We start from the raw sequence: 20862 nt of genomic DNA, 5'->3' as shown, positions 1-20862 counted from the left end.
TAATAAATATATTTAAAAAGAGATTACTTAGGAACTCCATGGGCTATTATTATCACATTTATAAACCTTTATAGCCTTGCATGGGAAAGCAGTTAGAAAAAGAGTCAAAGCATGGAGCAGTAATGAAGAGCTGGAGGAATACCAAAACTACATGGAAGGGTAAAACTATCCTCCGTATCAGGGACAAGACTGAGGTATAAGAAGTAGTTTAAGATTTGCCTACATTGCCTAAATACGGTTTGGATCTACTTCCTATACAGATAAGGAATCTATTATTTGGAACGCTTGGGACCTGGGGTTTTTTTGTAAATTGGATCACCCTATCTGCAGTCTAATAAAAATCAGTTAAACATTAAAAAAAAACTCAGCAAGATTGGTTTGCCACCAATATGTATTCATGCAGCTTACTTACCCTCCAGTACAAGGTACTGTTTTACTATTACAGAAAAATCATTTTTAAAAATTAGAATGATTTGTTTAAAATCAGCTTTGTGGAAGATGGCCTTCTTGTAATTTGGATTACTATGGATAGCAGGTTTGTTTGGCCTGCAGCCAAGCATCTATTACATCCATATGACATTACATAGATTAGTCTATTGCAGTGTTGTCCAAATTGTTACAAAAAGCAGTGTTGTCCAATTATTTCTCAGATACTCTGTTGCATGTCGGAGGGCCGCATTATAATAAAATGATAATGCCATATACAATGGCACATCTGGGCCACGGCTCTCCAGTTGGCCATCTGTGATCTCTGGAATCTACGACATCCCTGCTCATGTCATGCATACTATTGCTTGGCTATTTTGTCAATGATATTGAGGTTAATTTATGTGCCCTTAGCAACTGATCTAAAAACAACACAAGTTAATTCCAAACTACATTCTTCTTTAATGAGCAAACTTCTTTTAGAGCTTTTATCAGCACATTCATTTTTCACTTACTGCTCAAATCAGGATCAGTAAAACAAAATTGTATGAGATTTGTGCACGTTCTATAAACTCTAAGGGGCACATTTACTAATCCACGAACGTCCGAAAAGCGCCCAAATGCGTTTTTTTCGTAATGATCGGTACTTTGCCACTTTTTCGCAAATTGTCATGACTTTTTCGAGCTCTCAATACGAAAGTTGCGACAATTCGCGAAAGTCATAATGGCTATGAAAAAGTCGCGACAATTCTCCAAAGGCATAATGGCAATGAAAAAGTTGCGACAATTCACGAAATTTGTTATGGTTATGAAAAAGTAGCGACAATTCGCGCAAGTCGCACCGGTTACAAAAAAGCTGCGACAATTTACGGGAAAGTCGTAACGGCGACGAAAAAATCGCAAAAAATACGAAAAAGTCGCAAAATGTTCGTTTTCCAATCAGAATTTTTCCATTTTGGATTCGGATTTGTGCGTTAGTAAATCAGCCCCTAATAGTAAAAAAATTTAGAATTCTCGACCATGTGGAGTGCAGGAATAGTTCCACAAAAATGAACACTGATATTCCCCTTGGGTTGAATAGATACTGGATAATGGTTTCAGCTTGAAAATATTTTTCAATATTTTTCATTAGTAAACTATTTTCATATTGTAAACTATTTTGTGAAACTTCTGCAAAATATAGCTGCCAAAAATTCATGGTTGTGTAAAAAAAAAGGCATGGCCAAGTAAAAAAAAAGTTACAGACGCATCAAAAAAGTTGCAATAGTCGCGTCCAAAGAGTTGCACGTGACCTGTATTTCACAAATATTTTGCCATTTTTACAAATTTTCTCACAGTTTCTCAAAGATTCAGATTCACTTATCACTAGTAAACAGCATAATACTAGTGCACGCGATATATTTCACCGCGTGCCATATTAGTGCACGATATTACACACGTAACCATTACTTTCTGAAAATTATCATTTCCCTGACAACTGGAGGATGCATCACTCTAGGGCCAACACATACTTGAAAAAGATATGACTGCAAAGTCCATGTTGTGTTGCCAAAAGCACACAAACCGCAATTTTCTTTAAGTACCACCTACCCCAAGTAGGTGTTAATATTTGCACAGTCTAATGCGATATTTTGGGCTTTTAACACTTTATATGTTTGTGAATCATGCATTAGTACTATCTCTATTCACTAATTAATGCAATGCGTTAGAAATAACGCTTTGCGATGATATATTTTTTTGCGCATGCGATATGCGGACTAACGCATGCGAAATGATGATGAATTGGTACTTATTTATTTCGTGCTTTTTAACGCAAAAAAGCATGCGATAAGTGTAATCAACCTTTAGTGAATCGGCCCCTAAGCATCTTAACCACTGACACATCTGCCCCATAATATGTGACTTTAAAGAGTTGGACTTTTATTTTACAGATGCTGCCGTTTTGTCGTTCTCAAATATGGGTTTTATTCATTCAGATCTTTTATGTAGATTCAGTACTGGGCTAGAAGCAAATGTGCTGGATTCCATGAACATCAGCTTGCAATATATGCAATTTGCTTTTCTTTACTAATTGTACTACTAAAAGTCAACAATAAAAAAAAATGTTGCTCATGTCTATCAGAGAAAATGATAGCAGAATTGACAAGTAATGTTACCTTTAGCAGACAGTATATGTCATGTAACATGCAGGTTATACAGGTGGATTTAACCGCATCTAAGCTTCTAGAGCTAAAACTGCACAAATCATTTGCCACAAAAATGGCTACCCTGGTTTATAACTGTATCATATCACAATATGGAGAGTTTCCTATGAGAAAACTACAAATTAGTTAAAGTGGATATAAATCATCAATAAATCTGTTCCACTATGCTGCCTAGCTCTAGCCAGACTATATAACAGATGAATAATAATTCACAAGGGAGATTCCAGCACTACCTCAGCCTTCTTGTTGCTAAGAGATTAGTGTGCAATTTGATTAAACACCAATATTGTTTGGTAATCAAAACTACAAAAAATGTTTAAACTTGTCAAAAAACTGATAAATAAATCTTCCAGCTCCAATTGCGGAAAAAAAGACAAATAGTTTGCAACAATTGTCATTGAAGAACATAAATTTAAAAGGGACTTAAACATTCCCTTGAATTGTCCAATTCAAAAACAATTTTGATAATGCAGGGCTGGAGCTTCCAGCATGCTGAATCCTTGATTAGTATCCATCAAAATGTATTTACACTTCAGGTCCAGCAACAGTGTTTACATTAATATGTGTTGGAGACATAATTGTGCCCAAAGAGACTACATGAATATAGGACAAAAACCCATGTTAATGATAATGACATATTTTTTTCAATTTGTGTTACTGCCTATAGCTAAAGTCAATATTTAAGCAACCTTGTAGATTGTAAGCTCTTTTGGGCAGGGCCCTCTTCACCTCTTGTATCGGTTACTGATTGCTTTATATGTTACTCTGTATGTCCAATGTATGTAACCCACATATTGTACAGCGATGCGGAATATGTTGGCGCTTTATAAATAAATGTTAATGTAAAACTAATGGAATGTTCACAATTTAGAGAGGTCTAATAACACTGATCAAAGTAAAGCTAAGTTTAACCCTTCAAGTGTCATACAGCATAGAGTCTTGAATAGCAGCATAAATGTACCATTATGCAGATGCCTTGGATTCCACAGTTCCAGGCTCATGTTGGATCTATACTGTAACATGTTTATTGGCATCCAAAGCCTTTTTGGCAAAGTTCTGTCTGGACTGGCACAGAGGATGCTTGGGAATCAGATGGCCACCTGTCCTACAGAAAACCACGCAGGCCAGTGGGATTTTTAAAAATGAGTAAGCAATTAATGTAACGGTGGGGGTTACCAAATTAGCACCCACCCCAGTGGCCTTTTCATTCCTTGTACTCTAAAATGATATCTTCTGCATGTGTTTTGAACCTATGCTTGCTGGTACACACGTACTGGACATGCTTAGCTAGACAGAATTTAGTAGGGATCAATACTAAGAAAATAAAGAGAAAGCTTTACATTCTAGTAATTTGTTACAAGTACCAGAATGCAAATCTCACAATTTATTTCTGCAGAGTACAGGTTAAAAAACATGGAAAATGCCCTGTCCCAGCTCTCTATTGTGCTGCCTTATGACTTTTTAAATGCAGGGAAAATAGGTATAAAAAGTGTTTGCACTAGCAACAATGATTGGTTCCCAGTATTAATAAGTCAAACTGTATACATTAAAAAATAACATTGTTTTTATTCGTTTCTGTCTATGGAAATACCATATAACATAATTTTTACAGATATCTGAGACAGCAGAAGATAATGCCGTCCACAACCAAAGGAATTAAGGCCATGCAAAAAACTGTATGAATTCTTCCTACATCCTTAAATAATATCATGCCATGTAATACAAAAAATTGTTTCTCAGTGACATAGAGAATTGTTTAATTGATACCGCTCGCTCTAATCACTGAGCAGCATGTTAATACTTGTTAACAAACGCCTACATATATACCCAACACTGCTTTTCTCACTGACAACAAGACGGCTTGTTGCAATATATTTTCCTCAATCAACACAATTCAGTCAGAAGCACTTTCCAAACTAGCTTTAGTAAAAAAACATATTCACACCCACACACACAAAAATAAACATTTGGCACATATAATAATTTCCACTTTGACTGCTCTAAGCTTCTACAGCAGTGACCTTCTAGTCTCTTCTTTACTTTTAGATGCTAATATCGACAAATACATCTATTGGCTATTCCAACATTCTGAAGTGGCTTATTTTCCAAAGAGGAGAGCACTGAATTCCATTGCTCTAGTGCCAAGATGACATAACCAGAGGACTACAAAGATCCCTCTGCAAGGTGTGCATTCCTGCAGCAATATAGAAAAATTCATCACACTTCACCCTTGACTGAGGCACATAAGGTGCTATGCAGTTCATTAGTGCAACAGCTTGGCAATTAGAAGCCATATTAATTCTGAGAGCGAAGACTCTCAAACTGTTCAGTGCTGCTAAAGGCCTACAGGATCACTGGAGAAAGTAATGTGCAGCAGGCCTAACTGCAGCAGTACAGAGTGTGCATTTTCCTGTGGGTTGCTTCATTTCTTATCCAATTATCAATGTAACAGATACAGGGAAATGTTAGCTCCCTTTGGAAAACAACTCCTCCATCCTTATAAGGTGGCAAGGACCCGTGAAAAAGATATGATCACTGTCAATACTGTTTGTCCAATCCCAAATACCAGCGCTTCAAGAGGGGCCATGTTTTTTCCTGCTACTCTATAAATTCCAGCCACTGCAGCACCTAAAAAAAGAGAAAAACATTAAGTTATTAACCAGGGTTACAATCTAACCGTGTAATTTTTATCAAATCACTGGATTATCTCTGTCATTCTCTGCTGACATGTTACAATTTATGGTATGCATCAAGTGGCAATCATATTGTAAACATACTGTATATACAATTATATTGGTTTCTTAAATCTCTTATTATGCATTTGGCATTCATATATTAGCAATCTCTGTTATGTTTATGCACACCTGTGAGCATGAAGCTAAGAAAATCAGTTAAGGGTGGTATATTTACCACAAATTCCCATTCCTAGCTGCTCATAGGTTTAAGCTGTTGAACAGGTTTGAAGGCAAATGACTATGTTCTCCAACTCTCACCCTAACTGGCCTTCACGCTGAGTCCCTGATACTGCTCCAATTACCCCTGGGGGGTGAACTCGCATTTTGGGAACCACTGCTTTGTACAGACATATATTTTGATCAGCGCTTGTACAATCAGCACTTGCTCAATCCCTCTGACTAATCAAGTGTATCATTGCTATAGATATAACCCCAAATTCATCCTGTGTATAATAAACTCATTAAGCACCTTTTTAACTTCCACAGATTCTAACATCACCCCAGCAACTGGAATGTGTAGGCTTCTTCTTTATTTCCATAGTAACCAGTGCTTAGTAATGAATACTAATATACATGTTTAATCTTAGCAGGGCATGCATAGAAACAGTTCCTTAGTGATCATGTAATTTACACATAAGTTCAGAATTACAAAACCAAAAATTTGGAGTGGTTGCTGCAACTATCTATATGTGTGCAGCAGCTGTGTGTTATTTTTGGATGTTGTACATTTAAATAAATATACTGAGGTAGACTTTAGGCACTGTGATTTAAACAACAGGCCACCGCCCCAAGCATTGTCCATAATTGATCCTTTAGGTGTATAAATAAAGGAAGTTTGGGATGGTACAGTTCCAGGTTAGGCAATGATACCATACAAGCACAATCTGAGTCAGCCCAGTTTTCTATATTGGCTGACAACAGTCTGATTGGCCATATTAACAGCAGTACTTATATAGCCATTGTAATCTGTACAGCTTATTTTCTGTATAAAATGTCATATGCAGAATGCTTGGGACCTGGGTTTTCCAGATAAGGGGGCTTTTCATACTTTGGATCTCCATATCTAAAAAATAATTTAATTTAAACATTAAATAAACCCAATAGGATTGTTTTGCCTCCAATAAGTATTATTTATATAGTTAGGATCAAGTACAAGGTACTATTTTTGCTAATCGGTTACTGGAGGGGGTGATATCACGGCAACTTGCAGTTCAGTAGTAAAGTGCAACTGAATTTTATCAGAGCACACAGCTGTGGCACCCTGGTAAATTAAAAATATGGCTAGCCCCATGGGAAAAACAGATTGCAATTCAGGATTCTGCTGGAGAAGCTCTATTAACTGATGTGTTTTGAAAAAAAACATGTTTTCCCACGAGAGTATTCCTTTAATAACTGATTCCTCACTCATGCAGGTACAAGTTGTCCATTTCATAAAAAAAAAAGTTGGCACTGGTGGAATTTAAGATGTTTGTGTTTCTTTCTGGATGGGCAAAAAAACAGACATGGCTATATTCCACATTTACCTGGTATCCATAGCACTTCACCTACAATTAGCATTGCCACCACACCCCTTTAATAACGGCCACATATTTAATAGCCATTATCCGTGGCTAATGAGCAGTTAATTTAGATGCTTGCTGCATGACTGCAAATAAATCAGTTTAGTCTGCAGCATGCATCTAAATTAATTGCTCATTAGCCATGGAGGATGTTATTAAATGGTAAGGTGGCAACTCTATTTTTAATGCACCATAAGCATGCCACTAAATGCAATTATTAACACTTACTAGTTATCATTGCTCCTATGACAGAAGCCAGGAAGCCAATGACGCCCAGGAACACAGATATCAGCCTCCCCTGCTTGTGTCTCTGCAGCATGACAAACATCAGAACTCCCGCTGCTCCATGGACAAAGAGAGAGGAGAAAAGAGCCCATAGGAAAACCCAATACCACATCTCTGAAAGACAAGCAGTTACAGAACAAAATGTAAAAAAAAAAAAAAAGAACATCTTTTGTCTGACTGTGTGGGGTGTGGGGGAGATGCTGAATGGTAAGCAGGGGAGGACATATTCCCACTTGGAAACAGCATAACTGCAGACCGTTTTAGAATAAATATAGTGCAGTAACAATAATTAGCTATTATCTTGTTTCCAGATTTATACAAACCCACAGCACGGTATGTATTAATCCAATGAATCATCTTCATTACAGAAGCATACGTTTTCTACAGAATTCAAGAATAATACTTCATGTTCTTGTTCACACACTGCCAAACCGATAGGTAAGCAGTACCCGGCCCCTCCTCATGATATTCTCTATTGTGTGTGCACAGCAGCGGAATTCCCATTCAGTAAGTAAAGGGAAGCAGCTGCCAGAAAAATACATTCAGATTCCTGACGTTTTGATGTAATCAATGCAAATTGGTAAATGTAATAAATGGGGCAAGTTTACCATTGTTCTAGTAACACATAGCAACCGATTAGTAGGTATAATTACTTGTCACCTGTTTGAAAGTAAACAGGTAATAAGCTGCTTGCATGAGGAAAACATTATAGAAACCAGTGTTGATAGTAAAAGTAGAAAGAATCTTAAGACTGCTTAGGGCAGTGGTACAAGGGGAGATTAGTTGCTGCTACTAAGTAGCTCCGTGTGTAACCCTTAAAGGGGAAGGAAAGGCTAAGTCACTTGGGGGTGCTAAAATGTTAAGCACCCCCAAGTGACTTGAATCACTTACCTCGTACTCTGGGCTGGTGCCCCTGTTAGGAGAAAACCGCACCAGCCCGGGGTACCTGGGGCGATGCGCTTCCTCCTTCGTTTTGCTGCGACTCCGAGTCTGGCGCATGAGTCTGTTAAAGTTCAGCTTTTCACTCTACTGCGCACGCAGCGAAGAAGGAAGGAGGAAGCGATCGCTGCTACCCCGGGCTGGTGCTGTTCTCTCCTAACAGGGGCACCAGCCCGGGGTAGAAGGTAAGCGATTCAAGTCACTTGGGGGTGCCTAACATTTTGGTACCCCCAAGTGACTTAGCTTTTCCTTCTCCTTTAATTTCCTTATACCAATGACTTCTTGTCTAGTTTCTGCCTAACACCATTTAGCATGCATACAAGTTAATCAATCACAATCCTGTCTGCTTCCTATTTAGAGGATTCAAACACAACACTGAGCTACAAAATCCACAATACTTTAGAATATTATCAAACGTTAGAGCACACTGAGAGCTGTAGTCCAGCAACATCAGATCTGTATGAAATGGGGGAAATGTTTTATTGAGTTATATTGTTTAAAGAACAAAATCCTGATGTTGCTGGACTACAACTCCCACCTCAGCCTTGATAATATATTAAAGTATGCTGATTGATGTTTTAGTATGTTATGGATCCATCTATTTTAAAGGAATATTCAGTCTAAAAAAACTAGGTAAATAGGAAAATAAAAGTACAGTATAGTCAGTTAGCCAAAAATGTAATCTAAAAAGGCTGGAGTGAGAGGATGTCTTCTGCAGCTCTCTAACCTGTTAGTCAGTAACCAATCATTTACTTATGGGACATAACTGTTTGCTTTCAAATCTGACCTGTGTTCTCTGGATCAAAAGCAAACTAACTGTACAGTTATGTCCCATGTGGCCCTCCTTCAAGTCCCTGACTAAGATGTTAGAGAGCTGTATGTTGGAAGTAGTGTTCTGGCTATTATGTTAGACATCCACTCACTCCAGCCTTTATAGATTACATTTTTGGCTAATTAACTATATTAGAAACATTTTTTATTTTACAGCCTATTTATCCAGTTTTATTTTTACACTGAACTGTTCCTTTAAATAACTTTTAAACTGACCTTCAATATTCCCTTTGAAAAGGTCTCTAGAATAAAAACTTCACTATTCTGCCTTTATTCAGTCTGTTATTGCTATTTTGTATTGATTATCATTCTATTCAGGTCCTCTTTGGTGATGTGCAGGCCGGCCTGACACCCAGGCATTTGTGTGTTTATCTAATTCTAATGCCACACAAAGCATATGGCGCATATTTTCGACAAGCCCAAAAACGCTTGCCGAGAATACGCTCCATACGCTTAAAACTCCCCCTACCTGTGCCTGCACCTGAATGAACTGAATACACTCGGGTGCAGGCACATGTAGCCGATATCCAGAAAATGCAAAGTCTCACGTTTTTATGTGGATATCGGCTACATGTGCCTGCAACCTAAGGGAGGAAGGTTGAGGCTGAGGGGGGGTGGGGGGGTGAATGGAGATGTCACTGCACAAATCTCAGGCCCAGAACTAGGGGTAGGCAGAAGAGGCACGTGCCTGGCGCAAGAGTGTGGAGGCAGTAGGCACATATCTCTTCTGTCTGCTTAAACATACTCTGGGCCCTTGTCCCCCACCTTCCACCCATCACTGATGCTTGTCCCCTGCAGAGTTGTAATTGTGTATACGTGCACTTGTTCATAATTCTGACATTCTGAATCCTGACTGCTTCCTGGTTGGAAAAATATTTTAGCCATCAAAACCAGCTAGCAGTTACAACTTTAAGCATCTCAAAGAACAAAAAAAAAAAAAAAATATATATATATATATATATATATATATATATATACATCCAACCCCTCCAACAAAAAAATTAAAAGTCCAATTCACCTTAGAATTCCTCATGATTAATATTAATTGTAATGTAAGCTACCCCTTTAAAAACAATTAAATAAATGATAAAAATAAACTGGAAAGTTTTTTTTTTTCCAGTATGCAAATTTGTATTTTTGAAATCATACAGATGACTACTGCCCATTAGGGCAACATCACAAGGGAGAATTTTAGGTGCACTGAGTGTCTTTAAGTAACCTAAGCATGGCACCAAAGCCTTCAGGTGTTTGTCAGGTGGTAGCTGTCTGGAATAGAGCACTGCTGTGTACTTAAATCATCTAAAATTCACACTGTATGTCATTGCTATAAAAGTGCATCATGAAACCCCTCAGTGCTCCAAGCAGGGTATGCCATAATTTGCTAGTGCCTACTGCACTGCACAGCACAACACCTGGTCTTCACTTTTTCTTGTTGACTCAGCATATAGTTTCAGGCAAGTCAGCCTCTATTTAAAGCCATGTCTTTGAGGAAGATAAATATAACCACCATAAATATGTATTGGATAAGACTGGTCCAGATTATTTGTATTCTGCAGAGATCTATCTGGCATAAATGTAAAAACACTTCCATTAGCAAAATTGCAAAAAGCATTTCTATTACCATGCAGGAACATAAACATAATCAGATCAATGCTACAATAATCCCACATCAATCTCTCTACCTAATTTTACTCATCCAGGGTGAAAGCTCACGCAGAAATAGAATATTTTTGCAGTGCATATAAAGATATCACTGGCACACCTGCTGAGAATATAATTAACATCTATAGATTTAGAAAACAATATATTAGCTTGTGTGACTTTTAAACCTGACCAAACTGAGAGGTATACAAAATTATATCAGTTATATGGGAAAAAATGTAGCCCCTATTGTTAAAATCTAAGGATAATTAGAAGTAACCAAGATACTTTTATACATGTCATGGAACTTTTAGGGGCACATTCCGCTACCAAAAAATAAAAAGCTTGCCACCTAAAGCTGGCCATACACGTGGCGATCTGACGATGGTCGCACGAAACATTGTCAGATGTGCCACACACCATTCAGGGCTGAATCGGCAGGTAAGGAGGTAGAAACAATAGGATTTCTACCTCCTTCTGCCGATTCAGCGCTGAAGGGAGATTTTGATCAGGCACCTTCTATGGCGCCCGTTCAAAATTTTCCAACTGGTCCGATTGGCGAGTCGGCCGATATCAGCAGCTTCCAGTCGAAACGAGGTTTCGTGCGATATTATCGGTGCGTGTATGGCCACCTTAAAACCTGCCGAGCTTTTTAATTTTTCGTTGGGGAAAAGAAAAACACGATTCATACAAATTAGATTACTATTAGGATGAAGAAACCACGTGAGTTCCCAAAGTTTTGGGATACGATTGCTCGAATCGTTCATAAATGTGCCCCTAAATATTCTCATTTTACAACAGGAGTAACTTTTTTTTATAATAAAGTTTTTGGAAGTCATGTGATACAAATTATATCACTAAGCAGTGCTTATAACTGATTATATCACCAAGCACCATTTATAAGGATATGTTTTACAGTATGTTCATGTTTTATATAGTGAATAATGTACACCCTATCGTAAAATATATAGTGCATAAGTATTCCCTACTAAAAAATATAAGGATAAAAAAGTCAACGAGGAGTTCAGTGACCTGTATAAATGCCTCATTGGTTGAATAAATTAAAATATACTAAGGGTCATTTACACGGAACATGAACTGAAGTGCAAGAGCACAAAGGGAAACAAAAGTATACCTTTTAGTACTCATGTAGATAGCACTTCTGTCCAGGGTCTGGCTGCACAACTGCCCTCATGAATTCAGAACTGCTGAATGTGGTAACCACAGGTCTCTGTGTCTTAAAATTAGCACATAGTCCTGTGGCAAGTCATTTAAAGTCTCCTGTGTGTCGATCTGCTTCTAAATAAAACTTATTCAGCACAGCCCTTCTACACAGAAGTGTCAAAAATGTTACAGATGATGGGGCTATCTCTTTCTGCTTAAGGAACTGAATATTCATTTGAAGCAGCGTAGGTGGTGAGGGCAGTGAGGTTGGGGAATGCCCTTCCTAGTGATGCTGTGATGGCAGATTCTATCAATGCCTTTATATGTGTGATACTAAAATCTACAATTAATATATATATTGGTATATATACAATTTATATATGTGATGTTTCGATGGGTCTGTACAAGTGTATATTTGTGCACTAGGGTTCATTGTTTTCAACTCAAATTAACTATGTAACCTTATGATGATCTATATCTATCTACTATTAAACTTTAGTAATACCCTATGTTTGTTACTGTTTTATAGTTATCATCAGCGCTTCAGGCAACCATGGCACTGATTTCACCCTCTTTTGAAGGTGCACCTACACAAGTCTACACCTAAGTACATACTAATAATGCAGGGAGAGTGCAGTCATTTTTTGCTACTATACATGTTCTATTCTTCTGGTATTTTGTAACATCTAATCAATGTCCTGCCACTGCTAGACACAATATAAAACACAAAGAGATCATAGCAATCCTTCTGTAGTACAAACACGGTGTCGGCGATGTCTTGGAAAAAGGAAACAGTTTATAGGTGATGATGCCTTTCAATGGTTCTACATAAAACAACTATTCAGTGAGATACAGAGCCTCCCTAGCTTACATTTATTTCTCTAGGTTTATTTTCTAGCCTAGGTTTATTCTCTGCATGTGCTTCTGGAAATGTGGTACCCCAAATGTTATTCATATTAAAACACTGTTGCTATCCACTTACTTTGATATCAGATAGGGTTCTTTAAAGACATCACTAACTGCACTTTTATAAGTAGTATTTGGCACACTAATTCTAGTGGGTATCAACAGTAAGCGATATGGCTGTGTTAATATTAAAAAGGAGAGAACATTTCTCTCAAACTGTCCCACTGCTCCCCTAGCTCTCTGAAGAAATTAGCCTAAACTTAATTACAGATGCAAGATGATTCACTAATAATAAACTTGCTTATTAACATCTCTATCACCAATGGTATAACTACCATACAGCAGAACCAGGGCATACAGTGGGGGGCAGGGGGTCTGGGATGCAGGGTCTACTGAGGGGATAGGGAAGTTGCTGTAAGGAGGCCAGAACATTATGAGTCCAGACCCATTTTGCACTTAAACATTTTAAAGGGCCAGTATACTCCCTGTTCAACAGGGCTTCAGCTAAAACATATTTGTAAGGCTCTGTTGATTATATAAGTAAATCTTGGGTATATTGAATTATTAAAGAAACAGTAAGACCAAAAATAAATGTGTTTTAAAGTAGTTAAAATATTAAGTACTGTTGCCCTGCCCTGGTATAAGTTCTGTGTTTGCTTCAGAAAGACTACTATAGTATATAAAAAGCTGCTGTGTAGCCATGGGAGCAGCCATTCAATCTGGAAAAAATGAGAAAATGTTCAGATTACATAGCAAATAACAGATAAGGTCTGTAGAATATCTGTTATCTGCTATCTAACCTGCACCATTTAGCCCTATTTTAAATTGAATAGCTGCCCCCATGGCTACACAGCAGCTTTGTTTATACAGGTACAAACTTTAGTAGTCTTTATGAAGCAAACACACAACTTTTACCAGTGCAGGGCAATAATACATTTGCACACAAAAAGAATGAGAAAGATTGCCAGCACTGAGTTTGCCTTTAAAAATAATTTTTACAAAAATGATTGTTGTAATAAACACTGGAAGAGCAAACATGTTTATGTTTACACCTATGCAAGTCACTGGCCATTTCTCTTGTACCACAACCCCTGCCATATACAGTATCAAGTTTCCCTGCAGCATGGTGTATATGGGACAAACATCCAGAATGGTCAGTAAGTGGATACAGGGACTTAAAAGTGTTACAAAGGTTAACAGAGAGATCAGCAATGTCAAAGTATTCTGCTAAAAAGGGGCCTGGTGTCCAGCAACTTAAATTTAGGAAAGTTGAAAAAGGTTGTAATGTGTATATATTGTATTCAGATTGCGATTTCTACTGGTGGCCACTAGATGGCACTGGATACATGTAGTTGGGGGAACGATTTGCTTTGAATGTGTAGCTTGACAAAGAGCCCCACAGGCTGGAAACGCTGATATTCTGTGTCCCAAACTCCTATATAAACGCATTATGATCTAGTTCCGGGAGTGCAGTCAAGTGGACTTTTGCTTATGGCACCTGTGTGCTTACCTAGTGACAGCCGCCTGCGAACACCCCCATCCTTTATGCGCCAGATGGGCGAGCAGCTTCGTGACCGAGGAAAAATATATCTACAATTTCTATTCTTGTTATCTAATCACGTGAGTGTTGGACGCGACCAAATCCTAGGGGGGGGGGGGTCGTGATGGGTAATGCTCCAGTACTCACCGGTCAGGCTCTTCAGAACCGTCCCATGAGCCCACAGGCTGAGGACTTGCTGTACTGACAGGTTGATCATGGAATGGTCCCCCCCCTGTGCTTTCATTCTCTTGCTCCGCCGCAAGGCTGCTGGAGGAGGAGGCAGGGCTATTGGTCCCGGGGCTCCCAGGCAGCTGTTCCTCCTCCTCCAGCAGCAGCACAAGGAGTTCCAACAGCAGGAGGCCAAAAAGGGACGGCCTGGGGATGAGTGGTGGGCGCAGCTGGACCGGGGAGGAGAAGCAGCCTCGCAGGGGAGACATTGAGGAAAGAATCTGCTGCTGCAGGGCTTTCCCCAGCCTTCCCAAGTCCTGCAGACACCCAGCGATCCGCTATACCTCTGCCAGCAATGGCCGGCTCCAGCCCTGTGAATGTGTGCAGTGCCCGGTGCTGAGCAGCCAACCTGCTGCCACCAACACCATCATCATCTGTCCCCTCCTTCCTGGGATCATCAGCATCACCCGAGCCACCATCATCATCTTGGAGGAGGAGACTGGCACAGCCGCTGGGGGAAGCTGGAGAGAGAGACAGTGCCCAGCAGGGGCAGGGAGGGCAGGGATCGGCTGGTGCCTTGCACTTTACAAAACTTCCCTCTGTCTTTTTCACTTTCTGTCCCACCAACAGGGCCTGGCCCTTACCTGGCCATTTAGTTTCGTGCCATAGCTAGTAAGCAGCTTCTTTCTGTTGTGTGCATATGGTGCAGCTTTATAGCGCTGTGTGTACAGTAGCTCACTGTCCCAGGCCAGGGTTGCTGCCTTGTTGGTACAAATGATGCTTCATTCCAAGGTAATTAATAAAACATATTTAATAAAGGTAAAACAATGACACAGCTTCTTTTTCCCAAGGTAGTTGCAGCTAATCAGATGTTTACTCTCAACTATTGAACTTGGATATCCTAATTGACAATGCATTGCCAGGCTGCTTAGAGCCAGACCAAACCTTCTGAATATGGCACATGATTAGTGCCTGGTGTATACATAGACTTATGTAATGAGATGAGATAAATGGAACTGCTGGCTGTAGCAAAACCTGCAGAATACAATCAGGGCCACCATCAGAAATCACTGGGCCCCTCACAATAAAGTTTTCTGCCCCCCCCCTTCTCCCACACCCCCAATGGCCCCTCCCATCAATACAAAGGACATAAAACTTTGGTAGCCAGGGCCCCCTAAAACATTGGTGTCCAGTTACATTTTTCATTGGTGCCAGGGCAGGTACCCCCTAAAACATTGTTAGCCAGCCCAGGGCTCCCCTAAACAGCCAGTGCTCCCCTAAACAGCTTCCCCCCAAAGCATTCTCCAGCTTCCCCCAGGCCCCACCCAAAGCATCCTCCAGCTTCCCCCAGGGCCCCCCCACAAAGCATCCTCCAGCTTCCCCAAGGGCCCCCCCACAAAGCATTCTCCAGCTTCCCCAAGGGCCCACCACAAAGCATTCTCCAGCTCCCCAAGGGCCCCCCCACAAAGCATTCTCCAGCTTCCCCAAAGGCCCCCCCACAAAGCATTCTCCAGCTTCCCCCAGGGCCCCCCCACAAAGCATTCTCCAGCTTCCCCCAGGGCCCCCCCACAAAGCATTCTCCAGCTTCCCCAAGGGCCCACCACAAAGCATTCTCCAGCTCCCCAAGGGCCCCCCCACAAAGCATTCTCCAGCTTCCCCAAAGGCCCCCCCACAAAGCATTCTCCAGCTTCCCCCAGGGCCCCCCCACAAAGCATTCTCCAGCTTCCCCCAGGGCCCCCCCACAAAGCATTCTCCAGCTTCCCCAAGGGCCCCCCCACAAAGCATTCTCCAGCTTCCCCCAGGGCCCCCCCACAAAGCATTCTCCAGCTTCCCCAAGGCCACCACCCCAAAGCATTCTCCAGCTTCCCCCAGGGCCCCACCCCAAAGCATTCTCCAGCTTCCCCCAGGCCCCCACCCCAAAGCATTCTCCAGCTTCCCCCAGGCCCCCACCCCAAAGCATTCTCCAGCTTCCCCCAGGGCCCCACCCCAAAGCATTCTCCAGCTTCCCCCAGGCCCCCACCCCAAAGCATTCTCCAGCTTCCCCCAGGGCCTGCCTGCTGCCGTGGTGTCCTCCGGTATGTGCCGCAGCTCCTAGCTACGTCAGCACGCACGGGCGCAACCTTATAAAAGCGGAGAAGTAGCGGCACATAGCGGAGGACGCCGCCAGAGCCGGAGGAAGCAGGGCCCGGACTTGATTAAAGGGGGCCCGAGCTAAGAAAACTTTAGCGCGGCCGGGCCCCCTTTAAAACAAAAAACGTCCGGGCCCGGGACGATTGTCCCCCCTGTGCCCCCCTGATGGCGGCCCTGAATACAATATATGCAACTCCCAATCTCAGGTGGGGCCTTCATGTAATGCTGGTGACTAGTGATGTGAGGGGTCAGTAAGAACTCCATCTGCACCCAGCCCTATCCCGGAAAACCTTAACCCGCACCCCACCCAAACCTGTATATCGCTGCCCTTGGGGATTCGACCGAACCCCAAATCCTTCATGAAAGATTTGGCTGAATACCAGACCGAATCTTAATTCTAATTTGCACATGCAAAATCTGCATAATTTGAATTGCAAATGAAACTACTGAAGGGTTTAAAAGAACTGGATGCGCAGCTTGTGGCGAAAAATGTTCAACTTTTGTGTTCATGTGGCAAAATTTTACGTGATTTTAAGGATTTGGTTCAGCCAGGACCATGGATTCAGCCAAATTTGAATCCTGCTGAAAACGGGCAAATCCGAATCCTGGGTTTGGTGCATCCCTAGTTTGGGCCCAGAACTGTTTCGAGCCAGACTGGAAAAACCTTTAGTCTGTGTAGGGCAAGCCTGTCCTTATATCAATGGCCCAAGGTGATTGAATTATTTTTAAACACGGGTTACTTATTCACTGACTGAATAAGAAACCAACTTAAAGGCACAATTAAGGAACTGTCTGAAAAATAAACCAACTTCAATGCCATTTCCCCTCCTAACTGCCATTTAGGACCCAATTTAGGGCAAGGGCACACAAAGCATATATCTGCTTCTCTCAGCCCTGCCTTTTCTGCCTGGCTGCGAGAAGCTGATTGGCTTCCGTATGCCGCTCTGTGTGTGTGTACTAAAACCTATGGCAACAGCCAGAGGGTGTGCACACAGGGCAGAGGGGATCGGTGGTCGGAACATTTTCCAGTCAAACCTTCTGCTCTGTGTGCGCTCACTCTGGCTGTTGCTATAAGTTTTAGTGCAGGCACACAGAGGAGCATACTGAAGCGGATCCGCTTCTCTCAGTCAGTTTAGTTTGACCTCGCACATAGCTCTTTGTAGACTTTAGGGACTGCCCTTAAACATAAAGGGTAACTAAATTATCAGTCCCCTACATTTATAATTCATAAGAGCTTCTAATGCAGTGCAACACACCCTGTATGCACTCCTTCCACACAGAGAATCCTTCTATTGGTGCTTTGATTCCCTGGGTGTCTGGCTGGGCCTCACCATGTACCAGAGTATAAAAACAATGGAAACAACACTTACATGTATCTTCCAGGACTTTGCCTTTTTATTAAGCCACTGAATTTGGGGAATAAACCCTCTGTTCATCAACAAAGAATTGGCACACGTGAGAATTTTACAGCACAATCCCTGCCTTCTCATCAGACTTAGGCTTTTTGATGTGTTCAGTGCAGACTGTTTGACTTTTGTGAAGTCCATATTGTTCAGTTTGTGTTATATTTCTCATGTAAACTACATTTCCCATAATTATTAGTAGACTAAGGGGCACATTTACTAACCCACGAACGGGCCGAATGCGTCCGATTGCGTTTTTTTCGTAATGATCGGTATTTTGCGATTTTTTCGGAAAATTGTCGCGACTTTTTCGTTACTAATACGATTTGTGCGAAAAAACGCGAGTTTTTCGTAGCCATTCCGAAAGTTGCGCAAAATCTGGCGATTTTTTCGTAGCGTTAAGACTTGCGCGAAAAGTTGCAAGTTTTAACGCTACGAAAAAGGCGCAACTTTTCGCGCAAGTCTTAACGCTACGAAAAAATCGCCAGATTTTGCGCAACTTTCGGAATGGCTACGAAAAACTCGCGTTTTTTCGCGCAAATCGTATTGGTAACGAAAAAGTCGCGACAATTTCCGAAAAGTCGTAAAGACGCCGAAAAAATCACAAAAAATAAGAAAAAGTCGCAAAATGTTCGTTTTCAAATCGGAATTTTTCCAATTCGGTTCAGATTCGTGTCTTAGTAAATGTGCCCCTAAATATAGTAAATGTAAATGTGATTTTTTTTCCTGAATGAGATATTCAATAAAGATAATAAAATAATATTCCATAAACAAGAACTACATTCCCCATAATCCTAAACAAACCCTAAATAGCAAAAAAAAAGATGAGCAAACATACATTTTATAAAATATCAATTACAATGTACATTTCAGCACAAGTTAAAACACGTTAAATTAACTAATAGTTTGGAATTTTTTACTTTTCTGCCTTTAATTTTTATTTTCTTTGTTTAAAAAAAGCAAGTTTCTCTTTGTATCGGTTTTTATCCTTGTCTTAATTCTTTCCTATTTTATGTTTATGGTTTATGATTCTTTTATGTCCATTTAGGTGGAACTATGGATAGGCGGATGAACAATAGGGTGCAGTGATTTAGATTTTTAGATTTAGACTTTTAGATTGTAAGCTTGTTTAGGGTAGGGTCCTCTTCAAGCAGCAGGCTCCATGAGTTGTAGGAGCGCACTGTTCACATATATTGCCACAGAAACATAACTTCAGCGTTACAGCTGTGTACTGGAATAGAGTGGGAACGCTTGTTTCAATAATTCCATTGCTCCGTAAAAAAACAGAGCTGTAGTTTTGTGCTGCTCTGCCTCTGCAAGCAAAACTTGCCTCTAAGGGTAATGCAGCAATTAAATATGTCATTTCCAAGTGTGGGAATGGCCCCACTGAATATTCTTTAGTGGGCTTCAGGTGACATGCAGTATTGGATGACATGAGATATAGCGCTATACACTTATTCATCAGATGCAGATATGATCACACAGGGCCGGAACTAGGTTGGCAGAAGAGGCACCGGCCTAGGGCGCAACGGTGGGTGTGCGCCAAGGCAGATACTTCTTGTTTCACTTACCCCTATTTCGGTGCCATGTGCCCCCACCGCACACTCTCCTTTAGCAGCCCCTGTGCCCCCCCCCCTTGGGTGTGCGCATAAGCATACCTACCAACATTTGAAAAATGAAAAGAGGGCAATTTTTTTGACCACGCCCACTTTGTGGCCACGCCCCAATTGTCACACCCCATTTTCAAAATAGTTAAAATAGTGCCCACGATGGCCCAATAGACAGCACCCCCATAGACAGTGCCCCCCATACACAGTGCCCCATTTTCCCCCTAAACAGTACCCCCCATAGACAGTGCCCCCAATTGACCCCATAGACCATGCCCTCAATTGCCCCACAGACAGTAGCCCCCATACACAGTGCCCCCATAGAAAGTACCCTCCATACACAATGCCCCCATAGAAAGTGCCCCCATACACAGTACCCCCATACACAGTGCCCCCATAGAAAGTACCCTCCATACACAATGCCCCCATAGAAAGTGCCCCCATACACAGTACCCCCCATACACAGTGCCCCCATACACAGTACCCCCCATACACAGTGCCCCCCATACACAGTGCCCCCCCATACAGTGCCCCCCATACACAGTGCCCCCATACACAGTGCCCCCCATACACAGTAGCCCTCCTTACACAGTGTCCCCCCATACAGTGCCCCCCATACACAGAGCCCCCCATACACAGTAGCCCTCCTTACACAGTGCCCCCCATACACAGTAGCCCTCCTTACACAGTGTCCCCCCATACAGTTCCCCCCATACACAGTACCCCCCCATACACAGAGCCCCCCAATTGCCCCCATAGAGAGTACCTCCAAAAGAAAATTCCCCCATACATGGCAGCCCCCATAGACTTCTTGCGGCTCCTGCTCCCAGTGCGTCCCGCTGGCCTGGATAGTTTAATGAATGTTCTGCATTTCCGTAATGCGGGACATTCATTGAACAATCCGGGACAGCGGGACGTGCTGTAAAAACCGGGACTGTCCCGCGAAAAGCGGGACAGTTGGGGGGTATGCATAAGTGCGTTCGCTTGCGCATCCGCGTGCACCTGCGGGAAAGGGGGGGTGGACCCATCTGACTGGGTTGCCTAAGGCGTCCAGTCGGCTTGGCCCGGCACTGTGATCACATGGAGTGTTTTGGGTTAGGAGGCAGTCACTTTTATCAAAAATCGCACAAAAGACAAAAGTCACACAAAAATAAACCTAGCATAATCACAACTAGTGGTGAGTGAATCCGTCCCACTTTGCTTTGCTGAAAAAAATCACAAAATTGTGGAAAACTTTGCAAAATGGTAAAAAATAAGCAAAATGCATTGAAATCAATGTATTTGTTTTCCTGCAAAATGCATTGAAGGCAATGGAATTTTCTTT

General features: G+C 41.5%; 1 protein-coding gene across 2 annotated transcripts; it reads right to left on the bottom strand.

Annotated features, from left to right (window-relative positions):
- Window positions 1-4172: 4172 nt before the first annotated feature.
- On the bottom strand, window positions 4173-14904 carry tmem170b (transmembrane protein 170B). 2 transcript variants are annotated; one of them, XM_018095029.2, is made up of 3 exons: window positions 14378-14904; window positions 7153-7323; window positions 4173-5258 (listed from the first exon to the last, which is right to left on the bottom strand). In XM_018095029.2, exons 1-3 carry the CDS (start codon window positions 14472-14474, stop codon window positions 5128-5130), a joined length of 399 nt encoding a protein of 132 aa, XP_017950518.1. In that variant the 5' UTR covers window positions 14475-14904; the 3' UTR covers window positions 4173-5127. The 2 variants fall into 2 exon arrangements, with proteins under 2 accessions (XP_017950518.1, XP_031759973.1); XM_031904113.1 differs by lacking the exon at window positions 14378-14904 and adding an exon at window positions 7533-8009.
- Between the last annotated feature and the right edge of the window lie 5958 nt (window positions 14905-20862).

The sequence above is a fragment of the Xenopus tropicalis genome, chromosome 6 (genome assembly GCF_000004195.4).
Source record: "Xenopus tropicalis strain Nigerian chromosome 6, UCB_Xtro_10.0, whole genome shotgun sequence".
In the NCBI taxonomy this organism is placed as follows: Eukaryota; Metazoa; Chordata; class Amphibia; order Anura; family Pipidae; genus Xenopus; species Xenopus tropicalis.
Note: the sequence above shows the minus strand (reverse complement) of the source record. Positions and strands in the feature narration are given on the sequence as shown.

Coding starts and splice junctions, on each gene's coding strand:
- tmem170b (XM_018095029.2), bottom strand. CDS start 14,474: ATGAAAGCACAGGGGGGGGACCATTCCATGATCAACCTGTCAGTACAG. Junction 7,324..14,377: donor GGTTCTGAAGAGCCTGACCG/GTGAGTACTGGA, acceptor CTTGTCTTTCAG/AGATGTGGTATTGGGTTTTC. Junction 5,259..7,152: donor CATAGGAGCAATGATAACTA/GTAAGTGTTAAT, acceptor CTCTTTTTTTAG/GTGCTGCAGTGGCTGGAATT.